Source organism: Rana temporaria, chromosome 9 (assembly GCF_905171775.1).
Source record: "Rana temporaria chromosome 9, aRanTem1.1, whole genome shotgun sequence".
In the NCBI taxonomy this organism is placed as follows: domain Eukaryota; kingdom Metazoa; phylum Chordata; class Amphibia; order Anura; family Ranidae; genus Rana; species Rana temporaria.
Window position 1 is genome coordinate 29,680,647 of NC_053497.1, and position 22,955 is coordinate 29,703,601.

The 22,955-nt window shown below is 45.8% G+C and overlaps 1 protein-coding gene across 1 annotated transcript in view; it reads right to left on the reverse strand.

The window, feature by feature from the left end:
- Positions 1-6,750: 6,750 nt before the first annotated feature.
- The window catches only part of RNF5 (ring finger protein 5), a 35,853-nt gene continuing 19,648 nt past the window's right edge, over positions 6,751-22,955 (reverse strand). The window contains exons 2-6 of the mRNA XM_040323041.1: positions 22,309-22,327; positions 15,656-15,768; positions 13,823-13,877; positions 10,681-10,798; positions 6,751-7,357 (exon numbers count right to left, since the gene is read on the reverse strand). Of these exons, the coding sequence (XP_040178975.1) occupies positions 7,263-7,357; positions 10,681-10,798; positions 13,823-13,877; positions 15,656-15,768; positions 22,309-22,327 (400 nt within the window). The 3' untranslated portion in view covers positions 6,751-7,262. The remainder of the gene's footprint in view (positions 7,358-10,680; positions 10,799-13,822; positions 13,878-15,655; positions 15,769-22,308; positions 22,328-22,955) is intronic.

Below are 22,955 nucleotides of genomic sequence, written 5' to 3' on the forward strand. Positions count from 1 at the left end.
TCTTGGTCTCATCAGACCACAGGACATGGTTCCAGTAATCCATGTCCTTAGTCTGCTTGTCTTCAGCAAACTGTTTCTGGGCTTTCTTGTGCATCATCTTTAGAAGAGGCCTCCTTGCAGCCATGCAGACTAATTTGATGCAGTGTGCGGAGTATAGTCTGAGCACTGACAGGCTGACCCCCCCCACCCTTTCAACTTCTGCTCCATGACCGTGGGACCCGCGAACCCAATCGCCACTGGAGTCCTGCCATCAGTCCCCAGAGCTGAAGAAAAGGGAGAGCTGCGTGTAAACACAGCTTCCCCGTTCTTCACTGTGGCGCCGTCATCGATCGTGTCATCCCTTATATAGAGAACCACAATCAATGACGTCACATCTACAGCCACACCCCCCCTACAGTTAGAAACACAGATGAGGTCATACATAACCACAAGGGGGCGCTGAAGGGGTTAACTCCAAAACTGCAATTGTCATTTTTACAGTAAACAATGCATTTTAAATGCATTTTTTGCTGTGAAAATGACAATGGTCCCAAAAATGTGTCAAAATTGTCCGCCATAATGTCGCAGTAACGGAAAAAAAACGCTGATCTCCGCCATTAGTAGTAGTTTAAAAAAAAAAAAAAAAATGCAATAAAACTATCCCCTATTTTGTAAACACTATAAATTTTGCGCAAACCAAATTTTTTTTTACCAAAAATAGGTAGAAGAATACGTATCGACCTAAACTGAGGAATTTTTTTTTTATATATATATATTTTTGGGGGATATTTATTATAGCAAAAAGGAAAAAATATTGCATTTTTTTCAAAATTGTCGCTCTATTTTTGTTTATAGCGCAAAAAATAAAAACCGCAGAGGTGATAAAATACCACCAAAAGAAAGCTCTATTTGTGGGGAAAAAAGGACGCCAATTTTATTTGGGAGCCACATCACACGACCGCGCAATTGTCAGTTAAAGCGACGCAGTGCCGAATCGCAAAAACTGGCCGGGTCCTTTACCTGCATTTTGGTCCGGGTCTTAAAGCGGAGGTTCACCAGTAAATTGCTATTTTTCCCCTTAGATTGATGCTCATTTAGTCTAGGGGAATCGGCTAGTTGTTTTAAAATCGAAGCTGTACTTACCTTTTTAGAGATAGATCTTCTCCGCCACTTCCGGGTATGGGCTGCGGGACTGGGTGTTCCTTCTTGATTGACAGTCTTCCGACAGGCTTCTGACGGTCGCATCCATTGTGTCACGATTTCCCAAAAGTAGCCGAATGTCGGTGCGCAGGCGCAGTATAGAGCCGCACCGACGTTCGGCTTCTTGAGACGCGATGGATGCGACCGTCGGAAGCCTGTCAATCAAGAAGGAACGCCCGCTCCCGAAGACCCATACCCGGAAGTGGAGGAGAAGATCGCCCTCTACAATGGCAAGTACTGCTCGGATTTTAAAACAACTAGCCCATTCCCCTAGAGCAGGGGTCTCAAACTCAAATTACCTGAGGGCCACAAGACAAGTTTTCATATCCCATGAGGGGCCGCATGCAAACTTTCAAACTTCAAAAACAACAGTACTGGTGTCAGCGAGCGCATTATTACCACCAGCACTGGTGTAAGTCAGGGTTTGACAAATTTGCTTGGAATCTAGGAGCCAGCTAAAACAGTTAGGAGTCAGAAAACGCACCCTGTCCCGACGAGCTTGCGCGCAGAAGCGAACACATACGTGAGCAGCGCCCGCATATGTAAACGGTGTTCAAACCACACATGTAAGGTATCGCCGCGATTGGTAGAGCGAGAGCAATAATTCTAGCTCCTCTGTAACTTAAAACATGCAACCTGTAGATTTTTTTTAAACGTCGCCTATGAAGATTTTAAAGGGTAAAAAAGTTTGTCGGCATTCCACGAGCGGACGCAATTTTGAAGCGTGACATGTTGGGTATGAATTTACTCGGCGTAACATTATCTTTCACAATATTAAAAAAAATGGGGCTAACTTTACTGTTGTCTTATTTTTTAATTAAAAAAAGTGTAATTTTTTCCCAAAAAAGTGCGCTTGTAAGACCGCTGCGCAAATACGGCGTAACAGAAAGTATTGCAACGATCGCCATTTTATTCTCTAGGGTGTTAGGATAAAAAATATATATAATGTTTGGGGGTTCTAATTAGAGGGAAGAAGATGGCAGTGAAAATAGTGTAAAATGACATTAGAATTGCTGTTTAACCACTTCCATACCAGGTACTTACGCAGCTTCCCGCCCAAGCCAATTTTCAGCTTTCAGCACTGTCGCACTTTGAATGGCAATTGCGCGGTCATGCTACACTGTACCCAAACAAAATTGGCGTCCTTTTTTCCCCCACAAATAGAGCTTTCTTTTGGTGGTATTTGATCACCTCTGCGATTTTTTTTTTTGCGCAACAACTAAAAAAAGGCTGAAAATTTGGAAAAAAAAATACGTTTTTATTTTTTTCTGTTAATTTTTTTGTAAATAAGTTTTCTCTTTCAATTACGGGCACTGATATGGCGGCACTAATGGGCACCGATGAGATGGCACTGATGGACATCGATGAGGTAGTACTGACGGGCACAGATGAGGTGGCACTGATTGGCGGCGCTGGTATGCGACACTGATGGGCACACATAGGCGGCACTGATGGGCACACATAGGCGGCACTGATGGGCACACAGGCGGCACTGATGGGCACACATAGGCGGCACTGATGGGCACACATAGGCAGCACTGATGGGCACACATAGGCGGCACTGATGGGCACACATAGGCGGCACAGATGGGCACTCATGGGCGGCACTGATGTATACTTATGGGTGGCACAGATGGGCACTGGGCATGGATGGGCACTGTGGGGTGGCGCTGATGGACACTGGGGTGGCGCTGATGGACACTGGGGTGGCGCTGATGGACACTGGGGTGGCGCTGATGGACACTGGGGTGGCAGCACTGATTGTTGCCAGTCAGTGCCCATTTGTGGGCACTGACTGGCATCTTTTTTCTTTATGCTTTTTTTTTTTTTTTTTTTTAAACTTTTTTTTTTTCTGTTTTTTTTGCCCACCCCCCCTGTCAGGAGAGCCGCCGATCGGCTATCCTCTACTCGTGTCTGTCAGACGCGAGGAAGAGCCATCAACGGCTCTTCCTGTTTACATCGTGATCAGCCGTGGTTGGACACGGCTGATCACGTGGTAAAGAGTCTCCGCAGGAGGCTCTTTACCGAGATCGGAAATGCAGGGTGTCAGACTGACACCCCGCATCACCGATCGCCGCGATGCGCGCCCCCACGGGCGCGCGTGGCATGAAATCCTGCAGGACGTTCTGGAACGTCCTGTCAGGATTTCATAACCACTTCCCGGACGTAAATCGGCCATAGGCCGGGCGGGAAGTGGTTAACTTGTAATGCTTAACTTGTAATACCAACGGCCACCACCAGATGGCGCCAGCTCACATCTGGTGGTAATAACTTGTAATACCAACGGCTCACCACCAGCTCAAAAATATAATTTTTTTTTATTTTTTTTTATATTTTATTTTTGCTCCCCTCACTTCCACCCTGCCTGCGGGCCATTTATAACTGGTGGGCCGGTACTTTGAGACCACTGCCCTAGACTAAATGAGCATCCATCTAAGGGTAAAAAAAACATTTATGGGAGAACTCCCGCTTTAAGTGGTTAAATGGGATGAGGTGTTCTGATTTGAGTGTTTATGTCCCGTATTATCCATGTCATGTTCTGTTTGACATGTAATATTCAATATGTGGGAGGTACCACTGAGCAAGAATTGTAGCGTTTAAAACTTTTTTGCCTCTCACCCCTCCAGTGTATCTCAGCACTTTCTCAATGAACATGGGGACAATAGGATCTCTTATTTCATGGCACTAAGGCCTGTGCCATATGGGCTTCAGCTTGTATAAGAGCAGTGTGAACAGCAAGCTATGACAAAGCACTAGCTTTGCTGAAACTTTTAAAGTACCATTCAACTCCAGTTTGTAAATATTGAACACAAATCATAATGGGAGAGCCGACTACCACTACTACTACTAGCCATCTTCAGGGGGCATTTAACACATTTCAAAAGCCTGCTAGCAGCTTGTTTAATGTGTCAATTGGCACTTACATTAGGATCGGTGTTCAACATTTACAAACTGGAGATGAATGGTAGTTTAGGCTCCGTTTCCACAATTGCAACCCCAAAGTCACGCAAGTTGGATGAGACGTGAAACAATGCCTGTGTATTCTTGAAGTCCTAGACCTCAAGTCACATCAAAGTGGGACCAAAGTAGTGCAGGGACTACTTTGAAGTCGCACAGATATAAATGGTTCTCATTGGAAATCATGGGGTATGACTTGTCATGCAACTTTGCAGTCCCAAGTCGCACAAGTGGGAACTGAGCCTTAAAGCGTCAACAAAGATTGCTGAAAGCTCTGCACACGTTTTTTAATAACTTGCTCACACTGATCTTATACAAGCTGAAGCCCATGTGAGACATGCCGAAAAGTTTTACCTTTGCCAAGAGAGACGGTGATTTGCACAGAAACCTTTTGGAGAGAGAGGATTTTGGATAGTGTGGAGATGGATTAGAACACTTGGATTCACCCTTTTTGCCATGTTTAACGTTATAATTCAGAGTAAAAGGGGAAATCTTCCAATGAGGAATAAGTTCTAGTGATCTGGGGGACACAAAGAGATTCCCTTCATTTGCAGGGATTTTCTCACTTCCTGATTTGGCTATGGGACAGGAAGTTCAGGGGAATCTCCCCAATGGGACAAAGATACCAAAAAAAAACTTACAGAGGCTGGAACTCTCCCTTACTCTATCCAAAAATGGGGGGGGGGGGACTTTTTGCCTAGAGATGCACCGAAATTTCTTCGGCCGAAACATATCAGCCAAAAATGGTTTTCGGCGTTTTGCGGACGGAACAAAAGGTTATGATAATGTCACAAACTTAACATAGGTGCGTTATTGATGTTTTTTTCAATGCATTTCAACAGGGAAGTGCTTTTTATTTTTAACTGACCTAAAATGCAGCAAGATTTTTAACACCACAACTGAAGCACAACAGACAAGTGTGAAGACTTATATATAGAATTGAAAAAGGGCTGGATTTTTTTTCTTGCGCTTAAGGGCCCTTTCACGTGGACGTGTCCGTGTACTTGCTCAGCGGGGATTGCTCTGTCGATCAGGCAGATGACAGGTCTGTCTCTGCACACTGTGCAGGAACCGACCCTGTCAGAGCGCCACTCTCCCCTATGGGGAATCGGATGAAGACGGACCGTAGAGTCCGTTTTCATCCGAACTGATAGACGAATGGAAAAAAGGGTTTCCATCCGTCACACTTTAGTGGATCGGATGTCAGCGGCATGTCACTGCCGACAGCGTGGCTCCATAGACCTGCACGGAGTGTCAGTTCAGGTTGGCCTAAAAGACTGACAGGCGGACCTGAGCGGTCCGCCTGTGTGAAAGTGCCGATAAAGGCCGGCAAGAATGTTGTCCCTGGGTAAAGGTCTATGTGCCCTACTGTATGCTCTTGCCCACTGACTGGCTACCATAGCTGCCAATCATAGTGCACGAATGCACCATACATGCTCTGGCATTAGAGTGGTATATATGTCAGTCACCCTGGACCAGAGGGGGCAACAATACAGGAGGTTCTGGCATAATATCAAATGAGATTCCTGGACTTAAATTATTAAAACATGGTAAGGTAGAGGTCTAGGCAGGGCCAGATTTCCCACAAGGCCAGGCCTCAGGGCAGTAACAAGCCATTTCAGCGGTGCGGTGGTGGGGGAGAGAGAGATTACATCATCTCTCATTGCCCGCACTGCTGTTCCGCCCTTACTTACAGGGCCGCGAAGGCTGCCTGCTCGACAGAAGAGAGAGCATGACGTCATCTCTCACCACCCGCCCTTACTCATCTCTCACTCGCATGTGCCTGTGTTTCACCTGCAGCTAGTTTACCTGCGCAGGAGAGGAGAGGCTGACAGCATTGTACCTGGCTTGATTTTTTTACATGCAATTAGTGACAAACTGCTACTTTTTGGGTGGCAGCCAGTTAACTGTGGCAATCCCGATTCTGGTGGCAGGCAGAGTGGCAAGTGATATCCCCATCTGGTGGCAGGCAGAGTGGCAAGAGACATCCCCATCTGGTGGCAGGCAGAGTGGCAAGAGACATCCCCATCTGGTGGCAGGCAGAGTGGCAAGAGACATCCCCATCTGGTGGCAAGCAACAGTGGCATTCTGCTTTATGTTGAGTTGAACCATTTCATATTACAATGTCATAATAGAAATAATGCATTTCAATTATCCTGACACCATAACCACCATGGCGCCGGAATGATTGAATCGCTAACACCAGTCATTGTCTGCGAAAAATTGACGCCCCCGTATTGAGAAAAGCATCCGCCCATTGCTGCATTGAGATCTGTGCTATTTTTTTTTAACCCAATTTATATCACATGGGGGGGCGCTCTGAAGCCCCCGATGTGATGGTGGGGTGCGGCATTGAAGTACCCGGCCTTGGGGCAGCAAAGGGAGTAAATCCGGGCCTGGGCCTAGGAGAGTAGGTACTTCATCCTGTACTGAAACGTCATTTTGTGGTATAGGTGCAAACCTGATTGGCTGCTGTGAGACAATTCAGGCATTTCTTATGCAAGATCATTTGAGAAATACAATTCTGATGTGTGTGTTTTTTTATAACAAGAAAAATCATATGTGAATAGGGGATGTAAATCATTTTTTCCCAAGTAGGAAATACACGCAACATTGTCCATCACACCTCCCATTTAATCACCATTTTATTTTTCTGCTACCCAATGCGCTTATTAGCAGCCCTAAAACCTGCTGGACCTAAACAAGCTGGACAGTCCTAGAAGAAGGTGATACTCCTGGAAGTAGAAGAAGCCGGGACATGTCCACCATTAGAGAAATTCATCATATTACGTGTCCACAGACCGTTATCCTGGATCTCCATGAATTTTCATCTCAAACATTTACAATGTGCAAAAAACAGGAAGAGGGCTACTTACAAATCTTCAAATAAAAATGTAACGGTTACAAATGTGACTCGTCACTGGAGTGGATCGTAATAAAGTGCCATAGAAAAAGAGAAGATGGAGTTGGAGCGGGGGACATAGGGAGTAAAAACCGTATGGACCGAAGGGAGTGTTTACAGGGGGGATGGGTGACGAGTGGCTCAGCGGCATCTCTGATGGATGATGTACTGTAGATGGCTAGAAGGCCTTACAGCCGGCGAGTCGGAAAGTCGCTCCCAGGCTTCAAACGCTGATTAACCAGAGAAAGAAGAAGGCAGCAATGATGAGGAAGAGCGAGTCGGGTAACCCAAACATCCTGCCCTGGGGGAGGCCGGTATCTACGAATGAGAAGAGACCAAGGAAGATGATTAATCAACAATGTGAGAATAGAATGCCTCTACAACTGAGGAATAGTCCGTCCCTCCTAACAAATCAGCTTCTCCCTTTATCGCTGCTTAGGGACGGTGACAACATGTTAGGGCTCTTTCACACGGGCGGCCCGTTCAGGTCCGCCTGCCAGTTTTTCAGCGGACCTGAACGGGCACTCCATGCTCCTCTATGGAGCCACGGATGTCAGCGGTGACATGCCCGTTGACATCCGACCCGCCAAAGTGTGACGGAGGAAAAGCCTACTTTTCCATCCCTCTGGCGGATCGGGTGAACACGGACAGACGGTCCGTGTTCATCCGATCCCCCCATAGGGGAGAGCAGAGAAAAGACAGGGCGGTCCCTGCACAGTGTGTGGGGACCGCCCTGTCATCCACCGGCTCAGCGCAGATCAACGGAGCGATCCCCGCTGAGCAAGCGGAGGTTCACAGGGGCGGATCATTACTGATCCGCCCCGTGTGAAAGGGGCTTAAGGCAGGCCAAAGACGAGTCAAAAAAACAAATAAAAATTCATGGTCATTTGTTTGTTTTTTTACATCATTTCCGTGCCGCAATCGAAAGTGCCTGAAACATGCTGGATTTGGTTTAGAAACAAAAATGACGGCACAATCATATGTGGCATTTTTGTTTTTCGATCAATAGAACGCTCAATTTTCGACTCGTCTAAGGTAGGCCTTGATTGGAGTGAAAGGGGGTTGTAACCCAGTTTTTTTTTTTTTTTAATTAACAAACATGTCATACTTACATCCACTGTGCAGTTGGTTTTGCACAGCATGGCCCTGATCCTCCTCTATGTGCTGCTTTTACTCAGGGAAGTGGCGGATTTGCAGGGACACAAAATCCGTCCCTTCCCTCGTCAGAAGAGAACTCTGCCTTGTTCACATAGGCAGAACCCCCGCTTGAAATCTCTGCCTGACAGTCAGCAGACAACCAATGCCCGGTACACACAGATCAGCTTCTGCTGGGAATAATCCCAGCAGAAGTGGTGCGCCCCCTGCAGGCAGAAGTGCAGAATCACTTGTATAGATATGCGATTCTGCACAGGAGAGCTGCACTGTAGCAGTAAATCTGCTATGGGGCGGTCAGTAACTGGTTAAAAGTGCAAGTGTACGTGGAGGTTCGCTTTTGAAGCGTTGCACAAACTGCAGCTGCTGACTTTTAATAATAGGACACTTACCTATCCTTGAGTCCAGCGATTTTGGCACCTGCAGCTGATGTTTCCATTTTTGCCACCGCCATTACGGGTATGGGAACCTGGCAGTGTAGCCTTACGGCTTCACGCCGGGAACCCTACTGCGCATGCGCTCTCCTATTGGCCCGGCGGCAGGGGTAGGAGGGGAGCCGAATGGTAAAGTCAAGGCCCGCAGCGCAGGCTCCCGGAAGTGGGGACAAGAAAATGGGACAGTATTATATATCCACAATATCTCCCAGGATGTGTAAAGACTATTCTTGGTTTGTTTGATTCTGAACTCAACATGTTAGTTGAGAGAGCTGATCACATTGGCCTCTGAGACAGGCCGACTCCTGCTGGAGCTTCTGCTATTGTGTGAAGGTGTCCTGTATTTATACTTATGATAATGTATAAACTACTGTGTGAAGCTCAGTGACAAGTCTGACCTGTAGTGAAATCCTGATTAATCATAACAATGCTCAGGAGGGCACAGAGTCACATTGGCTGCTTTAAGGGATTAGTTAATTAGCTCTCTGGTTACAGGTGTATTGTTGGAGTAATATGAGCTCCTTTTCAACTGTCTATAAGACTTGTATTTTGGTTCTAATAAACAGTTTATGTTCAGCAATCAAACGAGTATCATCTTGTTTGTTGTTGATAGCGGTTGGAATATCTGATATCTATAGTCAGACTGGGAGGAAGTGGTATATGAAGAAAGCACTCAAGCGGCGTGTGGGACGTTTCGTTACAGGGTGGAACTCCGGTTTAATAATCTATAAAAGAATAAAGATAAAATTGTCCTAGCTCTCTGCTGATTGGGGTGCTCAGACCTCTACAGAGAGACCACCGCTTCCTCACAAAGAGTCTCTTGTTTTGATGCACCTATATGAGAGCAAATCAATGCTTGTATGACTTGCTTTACTGTTCACAAAACTCTTAAAGTGGAGGTTCACCCTAAAACAATTATATAACATTACATCCAGCATACTTGCGACATGAACAATATGCTGGTATTTTTTTTCTCCGTACATACCGTTATATTGTTGTTTTCTCCCGGCTTCTGATTCCCGCGGGACTGGGCGTTCCTATTCAGGAGGTAGATGATTGACGTCTGGTGAAAAACTTCCTAAGGCGCATAAGGCTCGTCACCAGTTTTCCGTAAATAGCCGACCTGCGAGTCGGCTTAATATGGCGCCTGCGCAGTTAGCTCTACACGGTGGGCGCAGGCGCCGTATAGAGTCGACTTGCAGGTCGGCTATTTACGGAAAACTGGTGACGCGCCTTATGCGCTTGGGAAGTTTTTCACCAGACGTCAATCATCTACCTCCTGAATAGGAACGCCCAGTCCCGCGGGAATCAGAACCCGGAAGCCGGGGGGGGGGGAAACAACAATATAACGGTATGTACGGAGAAAAAAATAAAAAATACCAGCATACTGTTCATGTTGCAAGTATGCTGGATGTAATGTTATATAATTATTTTAGGGTGAACCTCCACTTTAAAACATTACATCCATCATACTTGCGACATGAACAGTATGCTGGTATTTTTTTTTTTTTTTCTCCGTACATACCGTTATATTGGGCGGAACTGGGCGTTCCTATTCAGGAGGTAGATGATTGACGTCTGGTGAAAAACTTCCCAAGCGCATAAGGCGCGTCACCAGTTTTCCGTAAATAGCCGACCTGCAAGTCGACTCTATACGGCGCCTGCGCCCACCGTGTAGATCTAACTGCGCAGGCGCCATATTAAGCCGACTCGCAGGTCGGCTATTTACGGAAAACTGGGGACGAGCCTTATGCGCCTTGGGAAGTTTTTCACCAGACGTCAATCATATACCTCCTGAATAGGAACGCCCAGTCCCGCGGGAATCAGAAGCCGGGAGAAAACAACAATATAACGGTATGTACGGAGAAAAAAAATACCAGCATATTGTTCATGTCGCAAGTATGATGGATGTAATGTTATATAATTGTTTTAGGGTGAACCTCCACTTTAAATTCTCCCTGTACCAGCCAAGAGATTATGTTCAGGCTGCTGACAGAGAGCAGCAGTGTTTGTACAGAAGTCTGACGGAGGGAGCTTAGCTGTAGATGTACTTACCTACACGTGGTGCTGACTGGAAGTCATTAGTGTTAAAGACTGTAGTAAAAAAGCCAAAAGGGAATGCTCCGATGCCAAAGGACATGTGGAATCCGGTGTCTGTGAACCCTGGAACACCCTGTGTACAAAGCATATTACATGGTTGTCATTCTGGAGTCATCAAAATGCTGCAGTCTCTGCTATCCAGGAAAGAGACAAGATACCCCCTTCAAAGCACATCAGGGCTTTCTATACACAGCAAAGTTTACTAACTGCAATGCAGTGCTGCTTAGTTAACAGAGAGCCCAGCATTATACCCAGGATCATAACTGCGCTGTGCACTTTTTAAATTCGATTTGTAAAAATCTGTTCCTTTTCGTACCCCAAAGCTTGTACATTGTGTGTGCAAATGAGACCAGTGCAGTTATGTTTTTCTTTTATTCCAAAATTTTACAGTAACAGCGCCACCTTATGTCTACAAAGAGGTATTGATTCTATATCTACAAGACTGAGGCTGGGTTCACACTGCTGCCGGATGCAGCTCGCAGAAGGGACCGGGGGTGTCCCTGTTCTCCGCTTCAGGGACAAATTCTTGCCTGAAACTGAGCCAAGGACGCAGAGGACTCCTGTGCAAGCCATTCGAGATGTGTGAAGTGACTCCATAGAGAGCCAGTCACAATCTCTTGTCATGCGAATTGGATGCTGGAAAACCCTCATCTAATTTGCACTAGTGTGAACCCAGCTTAAAGCCTAGTACAGTAAAACCTTGGTTTGAGAGCGTTTTGCAAGACAAGACACATTTTATAAATCTTAACTTGATATACAAGCGATGTCTTGATATAAGAGTAGCATCATGTCACAACCGAGTATAAAAGAGAAGAAATGCGCCTCCAAGTGTAGCAATATGGTTACATTTAATGTAGGTACAACATTTAGAAACTCAATTGGTTGAGGATTAAAACACATCCAAGTATGCAGGCATCCAGGGTCTGTCCACATAGACCGTCCTCCTAACCGCCATTGATGTCCTCCCTTCCACGAGCGGTTCAAGCCTCACTTTCAGATCGCTCTACTGCAGTGTAGTCTTCCCGATCATGATTGCAGACTGACAGCAGTGAGAGCCAGCAGTGAGGACGGTCTATGTCATGGGTCTTCAAACTACGGCCCTACAGTGGTTCAGGAACTAGAATTCCCATCATGCCTGGTCATGTCTGTGAATGTCAGTGTGTTACAATGCCTCATGGGATGTGTAGTTCTACAACAGCTGGAGGGCCGTAGTTTGAGGATCCCTGGTCTATGTGGATCGCTTTACCCCGGATCCCTGCATACTTAGATGTGCCTCTTTTAATCCTCAACCATGCGAGTTGCCAAATGTTGTGCTTTCATTAAATGTAACCATATTGCTACACTTCGAGGCGCCTCTCTTCTCTTTTATACTCTGTGGGCCGGATTCAGATACAATGGCGTATCTGTCCGGCCCGCGTAACGTATGTCCGATACGTTACGCCGCTCTAACTTTAGGCGCAAGTTTTTTATTCACAAAGAATTTGTGCCCTTAGTTACGGCGGCGTGACATATGTGTTGTGGCGTAAGGCCGCGTAATTCAAATGGGGATGTAGGGGGCGTGTTTTATTTAAATTTTTGTTGACCCCGCGTTTTTTACGTTTTGTTTGAACGGCGCATGCGCCGTCCGTAAAATATCCCAGTGTGCATTGCTCCAAATGATGTCGCAAGGACGTCATTGGTTTCGACATAAACGTAAATTACGTCCAGCCGTATACGCAAACGATGTAAAATTTCAAAACTCGGCACGGGAACGACGGCCATACTTAACATTATCTACCACTCATATAGCAGGGGTAACTAAACGCCGGAAAAAGCCGAACGCAAACGACGTAAAAAAAAAAGCGCCGGGCAGTTGTTAGTTTCTGAATTGGCGTAAATCCTCATTTGCATATTCGTCGCGTAAAAATACGGAAGCGCCACCTAGCGGCCAGCCTGGAATTGCAGCCTAAGATCCGACGGTGTAAAACACTTACACCTGTCGGATCTTAGGGGTATCTATGCGTAACTGATTCTATGAACCAGTCGCATAGATACGACCGGCCGAACTCAGAGATACGACGGCGTATCAGGAGATACACCGTCGTATCTCTTTCTGAATCCGGCCCTGTAGCTCCTGCTGGATTTTTGCCTCTAATCCCCTTGTGGAGGCTTCCATTTGTGGATGGACATTTTTATAGTTACACAACTTATCACATTGCTATAATCTTTTATATGGACTATAAACTGAAGGACCTATGAATAAATAGTTGTGGAACGAATCATTTGAGTTTCCATTATTTCTTATGGGAAAATTTGCTTTGATATACAAGTGCTTTGGATTACAACCATGTTTCTGGAACGAATTATGAGCGCAATCCAAGGTTTTACTGTACACACAATGAGAATATCGAATGAATGATCATACTTTTTTTTGTATGCAATACTAGTCTACTGAAAATGAAGAGGTTACTAAAGTTATGAAAATTCTCATACGACAGAATACAATCTCGGAAGTGATATAATGTATTCTTTTGTTTCCGAGCATGCACAGCCTTGGTCACTCAATTTTTCCGGACGAATGCTGTACTGACTAAATGAAAATGGTTCGTTCTGGTACCGTACAAGCTCATACCTTTAGATAATTTTGCAGGATCGGCTCTTGAAAGTCGTGTACATTGATCAGATCATACTAAGATTCCTTCGAAAATCGTGTGTACCAAGCATTAGGGTCCATGCACACTGGATGTTATCCTCTGTGTCTATGCACATTTAGAAGACACGCCATCAATAGAGAGTGCAGTGCGCATGCGCCAGTGACATCACCCGCTGCTACTTTAGTATCTCCTAAAAGGTGCAGATTTAGGAGATATTTACTGTACCTACAGGTATGTCTTTTTATAGGCTTACTTGTAGGTAATAGTAAGCCATGGCAGATTTACTACCACTTTAAAAAAAACACTATACCATTATGATTCAGGATGGTTTTAGACCGTGGAGTAAAGGAGATTCTTGTCTACCCTCAGCAAGGACCCATTACAAATTAAGAAATATTCAGACACACAAAATTACAAAATTTAAAAATTCAATCGGGTCCTTTGATCTACCACAAACAACCTACCCCTCGGTTTTCTGGTTCTGGTCTCTGTCCTTGAGGTCTTGGGGGAGTCCTTAACCTGAGAATCAGGAGGAAAAATAAATAAAAACAATTTGTCAGAATACAGGAAAAAAAAAGTCTTATATTGGTAAAAAGACTGGGCTTACAGAAAGGAGGGCAGACGCATAGTTCCCATAGGTATCACCCTGCAGGAGGAGGACAGGCTCATAGCTCCCTTCTGTCTGCATCACCCTGCAGGAGGAGGGCAGACTCATAGCTCCCTTCTGTCTGCATCACCCTGCAGGAGGACAGACTCATAGCTCCCTTCTGTCTGCATCACCCTGCAGGAGGAGGGCAGACTCATAGCTCCCTTCTGTCTGCATCACCCTGCAGGAGGAGGGCAGACTCATAGCTCCCTTCTGTCTGCATCACCCTGCAGGAGGAGGGCAGACTCATAGCTCCCTTCTGTCTATCACCATGCAGGAGGAGGACAGACTCATAGCTCCCTTCTGTCTATCACCATGCAGGAGGAGGACAGACTCATAGCTCCCTTCTGTCTGCATCACCCTGCAGGAGGACAGACTCATAGCTCCCTTCTGTCTGCATCACCCTGCAGGAGGAGGACAGACTCATAGCACCCTTCTGTCTGCATCACCCTGCAAGAGGAGGGCAGACTCATAGCTCCCTTCTGTCTGCATCACCCTGCAGGAGGAGGGCAGCCTTGTAGCTTCCTTATGTCTGTATCACCCTGCAGGAGGAGGGCAGGCTCATAGCACCCTTCTGTCTGCATCACCCTGCAGGAGGAGGGCAGCCTTGTAGCTTCCTTATGTCTGTATCACCCTGCAGGAGGAGGGCAGGCTCATAGCACCCTTCTGTCTGCATCACCCTGCAGGAGGAGGGCAGTATTATAGCTCCCTTTTGTCTGCATCACCCTGGCGTGAGGACAGACTCATAGCTCCCTTCTGTCTGCATCACCCTGCAGAATGAGGACAGGCTCATAGCTCCCTTCTGTGTGTTACCCTGCAAAAGGAGGACAGACTCATAGCCCCCTTCTGTCTATGTTAACTTGCAAGAGGACAGCCTCAGAGCTCCCTTCTGTCTGTATCACCCTGCAGGAGGAGGACAGTCTCATAGCTCCGGTCTATGTCACCCTGCAGGAGTAGAAGAGACTCATATCCCCCTTCTGTGTGTCACCCTGCAGGAGTAGAACAGACTCATATCCCCCTTCTGTGTGTCACCCTGCAGGAGTAGAACAGACTCATATCCCCCTTCTGTGTGTCACCCTGCAGGAGTAGAACAGACTCATATCCCCCTTCTGTGTGTCACCCTGCAGGAGTAGAACAGACTCATAGCTCCCTTCTGTCTGTATCACCCTGCAGGAGGAGGACAGGCTCATAGCTCCCTTCTGTCTGTGTCACCCTGCAGGAGGAGGACAGACTCATAGCTCCCTTCTGTCTGTGTCACCCTGCAGGACGACAGACTCCTAGCTCCCTTCTATGTCACCCTGCAGGAGAAGGACAGACTCATAGCTCCCTTCTGTCTGCATCACCCTGCAGGAGGAGGGCAGCCTTATAGCTCCCATCTGTCTGCATCACCCTGCAGGAGGAGGACAGACTCATAGCTCCCTTCTGTGTGTCACCCTGCAAGAGGACAGACTCATAGCTCCCTTCTGTCTGAATCACCCTGCAGGAGGAGGACAGACTCATAGCTCCCTTCTGTCTGAATCACCCTGCAGGAGGACAGACTCATAGCTCCCTTCTGTCGGCATCACCTTGCAGGAGGATGACAGACTCATAGCTCCCTTCTATGTCACCCTGCAGGAGGAGGACAGACTCATAGATCCCTTCTGTGTGTCACCTGGGGTCTTGCTGGTTGTTGTCTCCTCTGCCATATATTGGTATGACATTCTCTCGACTGATGCCGGCTTTACACACAGGACACTCCTGGCGCTCTGGTCGCGTTTCCAACCACTAAAAAGCAAGAAATAAGACAAATAGAGATAATAAGTTGGAACAAAAAGTTTGAGGATTGCACAGCTTTGAAAAGGGGTAATGATTCAGCTTCTCAGTGTTGGTGTCAGTGTATGACATCATCACGTTGTGACTCAGGACTTGTGTAATATTCTACAACACAGTAACATTTCCACACACTGGTCTCGTAAGAATAAAACACACACATTAGAATAGGTGTTATCAGAACACACTCCACTGAGCAGGCGTTGGTCTTTGTTCCCAAGCCAATTACAAACACCAAAGAAAAAACTGGGTTGCTATAACAAATAATCAGCTTTTGCCGCCTGTAAGTGGAACTTGAGTAGGAAAATTAAGTCCTGATGGATCACTTAGGGCTGGCCCCTTTTGCAGGTATAGATATGAAAAACATTAAAAATAAGCGTCCATATGGTTTAAAATCCAGTAATATACGGTCTCATCCTGCTCTGTACATGCTCCGTTGCTCTTCATTTTTCGGCACTGTGCCAAAAATGTAGAGGTCAATCTTCCGACAGACTAAAAAGATTTACTACTGCTCAGGGGACGCCGGCCTCCAGCAAAATGGCAAAAGCAAAGCTAGAGACAATTTATAGCACACACTAATGTCAGTAGCATAATTATTAATGTGGAATGTTTGTTCTTCGCTAAAGATGATTATTTTTTTTTTTAATCACAGAATCGCCAGCTGCAAAGAATATCTGAATGATGCCCGTAGCTGTAGGCATCATTTAGATATCGAAAGACCTCTATGTGGTGGCTTGACAGTAGCACTGCTACAGTTTTAATAGAAAGTTTTAATATTACTGTTTCATGCGTTTTAAGCAGCTGCTTTTATATTTACACTATACTTGGTTGCTAACTATCTTAATCGTTTATTCTTGAACGATGAGCAGTGCTAATTCTAGGTATTGCGTCACTAGCACTTTTTTTGGTATTTATCATTTAAATATCCCCCCTAAAGTCCAGGACGTCATATGACGTCCAGCGGTAGAGAATTGGTTAAAATACACCTACGATAACAATTATACACCCTTCGGCCCAGATTCACAAAGCACTTACGCCAACGTAAGTGCCAATGTGCGCCGGCGTATGTGTGCGGCAGACCCACGAACCAACATGCGCCTAAAAACAGGCTACACCCCGCCGGCGTAGCTTGCACACGCCAGCATAGGGTGGGCGCATATATGGGCTGGGCGCATGGTGCTGCTCCCATTGATTAGCCATTCAAACATGCAAATGAGGGAAATACGCCGATTCACAAATGTGCGTGTGCCCAGCGCATGCTACGCGAGATGCGCGCAAGTTGTACGTCCGGCGTACTGTTATTCCCCATAAAGGAGGTGCAACCCAGCAACAGACATGCACAGGTCTGCACCAGGGAGCACAAGCCGCCGTATTGTGCATTGGACAAGTGTCTGGCTGGGCGTACGTTTATGTTCACGGCGTACGCGATGATCCGGCGTAGTTTAGGCAGTTGTGCCAGCGTAGTTGTGAGCAGGCGCAGGGGGGTGCTGTGCATGCGTCCACGTCACGGCGCATGCGCAGTTCGTGATACGTACCTGTCTGGCGCTGGGCCCATCATTTGCATGGGGTCACACCCACTTCCACCTACGCCGGTGTGCGCCTTCGAAACCGCAGCATTGGCTTGCTGAGTGCAATGCTTTCCTCTCTGCACTACGTTGGCGTGCCGTACGGTGTGTGCTCTACGGCGGCGTAATGTGCGCCTTGCTCTCTGTGAATCTGGGCCTTGTAAGTGGGCAAACCTACAAAATCTGCAGGGGATCAAATAATTATTTTCCCTACTGTATGTGTCTCTGTTCAGCTAATGTAACAACGTAAGGAACTAGGAGACCCGCTACGTGTCGCAGTAGGACGGTATTTAACGATTTTGGTGTCCAACACAGCAGAACAGGACATGCTGCATTTTAGAAACAAAACAAACACAATGTACGACAAAGACCCTAAAATACAAGTCAGCACAGCTCCATACAAGCCTATTCCAGATCCTGCAAAAATATTTCACAAATGCATTTCAGCAGCAAATCTGTCTACACCAAATCCTTAAATTCACATATCAAACCAATGCGAGAAGTTTGTTTTTGGTGCCGGTGTAACATGACCGCATCCTATGAGCAGACACTAAGCAATACTTGACGTGTCCGGTGTCTCCATTCACAAGTGTCAACACCGAGGTTTCATAATCCTATCGAAGCCTCCCAACAGATCACTATGGGCTGGGCTTGTTCTTTGAGAACCCAGAAAATAACCTGATACTGAATACAGCAACTATGTGACCTGAGCCACCCCCGGGCTTATCAGTGTTACAGGACAAACAAGTTTATTCTGCAAGTATAAACATGATTCCCAAACAGATGTTATGGTGCACATTTTAACTACTTAAGGACCAGGACCATTTTTCAGACTCTGGGTTCACAAGTTAAAATAATTTTTTTTGCTAGAAAATTACTTAGAAACCCCCAAGAACCTTATATATTTTTTTCTAACACTCTAGAGAATAAAATGGCAGTCGCTGCAATACTTTGTCACACCGCATTTGCGCAGCAGTCTTACAATGGCACGTTTTTTGAAAAAAAATATATTTTTTGGAAAAAAAAAAAAGCACAACAGTAAATGAAAGATAATGCAACGCCGAGTAAATTGATACCCAACATGTCACGCTTCAAAATAGTGCCCGCTCGTTAAATGGCGACCCTTAAAAATCTCAAAAGGAGACGTTTAAATATTTCTACAGGTTACCAGTTTTGGGTTACAAAGGAGGTCTAGGGCTAGAATTATCACTCTCACTCTACGATTGCAGTGACATCTTACATGTGGTTCGAACATCGTTTTCATATGTGGGCGCTGCTCAGGTATGCGTTTGTTTCTGCACGTAAGCTCATAGGTACGGGTCGCTTAAAAAAAAAAAAAAAAAAAAAAAAAAGAAGGATCGTATTTATTTTACTTTAAAAAAATAAAAAAATTTAGGGTCACTTTTATTCCTTGTAATAGAAAAAAAAAAAAAAATAGGACCTCTTAAGTATGAGATCTGAGGTCAAAAAGATCTCAGATCTCCGCCGCAGAGACCACTTATCCGAAAGAGACGTCATGTTGCGTGAAATGGTTAATGCTGACTCAACAAGAACTTCCCCAAATAAGAGTTGCTCACCTTAAGCCCCGTATACACGATCGGAATTTCCGATGGAAAAAGTCAGACCTGTGTATGCCCCATCAGACATTTTTCCAAGGAATTCTATCGGAGTTTATATAGAGAACATGTTCTCTTTTACTCCGATGGAATTCCGTCGGGAATCCGATGTGAGTTTAGTTGGACAAAGGTCCGATCGAGTGTACCAGGCTTTAGAGTTACACAGGAGATCTGGTCCTAGAGATATTCTTTTCATTCCGATGTGTAGCGGTATCTCATGTGTGGTGCGATCACTGTTTTGTTTACATCTGCGTACCTGTACGTTCACCTTTACGCATGAGTGGGGGTTTAGGTTTTAAGGGTCATTTAATTTTTTTTATATATCATTTTTTTTTTTTCCTCAAACATTTTTGATCAACTTTATTACTATCACAAGGGGTGAACAACATCCCTTGTGATAGCAAGGGCCGTGACAGGTCCTCTTTACATCTCTCCTCTGGCTTCCAAAGCATCTGATGAAACAGAGATCCGTTTCATCAGATGCTTTCACAAGCTGGTCATGGTTTGTACACATCAAACTAAAACCAGAAGTGACAAAATCCTTGGTTTCTAATGTCACACACCAGGAGGAACTTCTGTAAAGCTGATTTGATCACTTTTACATAAAAGAGAAAAATTGCCAGTCAAGTATTCTTAAAGATTCCCACTCCAAATTTCTCAAAGTATGGTGATCCTATGCTCTTCCCACCTTGCATTCAAGCAGCCTGGATCTCCAAGAATTACCGTATTTATTGGCGTATATCGCACACTTTTTTCCCCTTAAAATAAGGGGAAAAATCGTAGGTGAGCGATATACGCCGATAGCCGCTTCCCGCGCTCTGTTTGAATTCTTGCGCCGACATATACCGAGTGCAGTACACTCGGGTACATTCGGCTAGGCTCGGCTTCGCTCGTGCTCACGCATAAACGTCACAGAGCGTGAGCGCGAGCGAAGCCGAGCCTTGCCGAATGTACCCGAGTGTACTGCACTCGGTATATGTCGGCGGAGGCGTTCGAACTGAGCGCGGGAAGCGGGGACTCGACTTGAGGCGCGCGCTGGAGAAGCCGGGAGGACACCACCGAGGCTGCAGACGGACGCCGGACCGGACGATGGACGCTGGGAAGACACCAAAACTAAGTAATAAAATCATATACCATTTTTTTTACAGGAATTTCGGGGGCAACTTTAGGGGTGTGCGGTATAGGCGGGAGAGCGCTATACCGCGATAAATACGGTAACTTGTTACCTTCCACTCCTGCAGGACTTCCCCCCTTCTTGATCCTTCTTCTGTCTCCCCCCCTTTTCCTTCTCTTCTTCACTGCTGAAACCGTGCTCATGGCTGCCCCCGGTCTCTTCTGTCCTAGGGTGACCCCGAGTCCTTAAACTTGGGGCCAATCTTTTGATGGCAGATGGCCACTGTTGCTGAACTCACGTTTCCTGTTTTTTTTTGTACCTCTCTACAGATGGCTCACCCTCACCTGTGCTGGAGTGTCCAATAGACCAGTCCATGCATTACCCTCTGCTGTAAACCAGTGCATCTGCAACCCGGGCCCCTGTTAGATGGCCCTTAGTGACCTTTATGGACCTTTGGTTTATCCCACTAGGGACAGTTATTTATAAACATTCGATTGGACTTCTCCTGCCCACACCTTTCTGTTCTGTCTATTGTGCTATAACCAGGGCTTTTTTTTCAGCGGGAACGTGGGGGAACGCAGTTCCGGCACCTCCTGAACTGACTGTATGTAATAGCAAGGGGGGCTGGGGTGCGCTGCAGGGTATTGATGCTCACTGCTGGGGATCTATTTTTGCAGGGGGGGGGGTCTATTGTTGCTGGTGGGTCAGTTGTTGCTGAAAGATCTACTGTTGGGGGGAGGGGTCTATTGTTGATGGCAGCCAGAAAGACTATTAAAGCTGGCTGTGCGGAGATCTGTTGATACTGCCGGGAGTCTATTGTTGCTGGTGGGGAAATGTTGTTGTTAGGGGGGGGATCTATTGTTGCTGGCTGCAGGGGATCTATTTTACTGCTTTTCTTGATATCATTACCAAATTCCATACAAATTACTTAGCACCACAAAATAATACTTGGTTCTATATTGTCTAAAAGGGACAGTGGGTGGGTAGGGGGGCTTAGAAAAGGGGTGACTCGGAAAGGGGAAGTTTCTGCACCTATTGTCTTAGAAAAAAATCCCTGGCTATAACCCTGCGTGGGTCAATGTTTGTCAAAATGTTATACTTATTACAGTAAAAATTATTGTACCAAAAAAAAAAGTGCCAGGATCATGGTTGTAGCTTCAACCATGATCCCCCTATAACCATATATGTATCTACTGTGGAACACAGTCTATCAATTCACCAAGAACTAGAGATATTACTGTGCCATAAAAGCACAATAGTGCCTAAAGCTGACCATTCACATGTAGGTTCTCTCATTCTGCCCTGTGTGCCGAACAAGAGAAATCACTCGATTGGCCCATCTACGCTAAATATCATTGATTAGGGAATCTGCAATGCCAGCTGCTGTATACAGCACCCGCAGCTGTCAGAATACCTGAACTGCACCTGATTGGATGAACTCGCTGTTTGGCCAACAATAGTTCAACAAAAGTTGTTGAGCTGGGTGGTGTCGACGGCCAACCACACAGCCTGAATTTCAATCAGATCAAGAAGTATAGCAGCTCCTCACTGGATTGAACGGAAATTCCGACCATGTGTATGCTCCATCGGACTTTTGCTGGCAGGATTTCCACCAGTAAAAGCTTGAGAGACGGTTCTCAAATTTTCAGACGGAAAAAAATTGGAAAAGATTGGAAAGATTGTCTGTTGCAACTCCGACGAGCAAAATTCCGACGCAAGCATGGAAATAATTTGACACAAGCTCAGAAGCATTGAACTTAAATTTTCTCGGCTCGTCGTAGTGTTGTACGTCACCGCGTTCTTGACGGACGAATGTGTATGCAAGCCAAGGTTTTTCCGACGGAAAATACGTTCATATGTATGGGGCATAATAGTAGGTTATATGGTTTCCAATGGCATATTACACACCAGTGCTTTCCAATTAAAAAAAAAAAGATCGTGCTACATTTTTTTTTTCTGCATCAAACCCAACTGGAACGCGGAAAACACATCAAAAACGCACAGAAAAAAATGCAGATATACTTATTTAAGGTGAAGGAATAAGGGGGGGGCGCACCGGAATGCATCAAAAACATGCATGCAGAGACACACCCGGGCTGCGTTTTTATGCTGTGAACTGGCTCATAGAGGTAACACTACACCAGGTCATCTTCAAAGTAATCCCTTTATACATTGGTAAGTACAAGCATAAAACACTTACCTGATGAAGACACGGCCAGCTGCAAAACAAGACAAAAACACAATCAGTATGGAAACATTGCAATAACATAAAAATAAAAAATACTGTAGCTTACAAAACTTAGGGCTAGACAAGTTCCAGGAACCAGCTATCCCATTTGACTTGAAAAATATACATGAGATCTTTTGAGATCCGTTATAGCCAGTGGCAGGCTGTCTCTCCCTAATGGATACTAGACTGGACTCTAGCTGTCCATACACTTTGCTCACACTGGGCCAGATGCACAAACAGATACGACGGCGTATCTCCAGATACGCCGTCGTATCTCTGAGATCCGACGGTCGGATCTATGCGACTGATTCATAAGAATCAGTTCCGCATAGATCTCCCTTAGATCCGACAGGTGTAAGTGACTTACACCGTCGGATCTTAGGCTGCAATCTCCCGTCGGCCGCTAGGTGTCACCTCATTTTTTTTTACGCTTAGGATATGCAAATGAGGAGAACCGCCGATTCAGTAACAAACGCCCGCCGCTTTTTTTTCATGTCGTTTGCGTTCGGCTTTTTCCGGTGGATAGTTACCCCTGCTATAGTATGGGGTAACTGCGGCGTTTCCTATGTTTAGTATGGCCGTCGTTCCCGCGCCCAGTTTTAAATTTTAACGTCGTG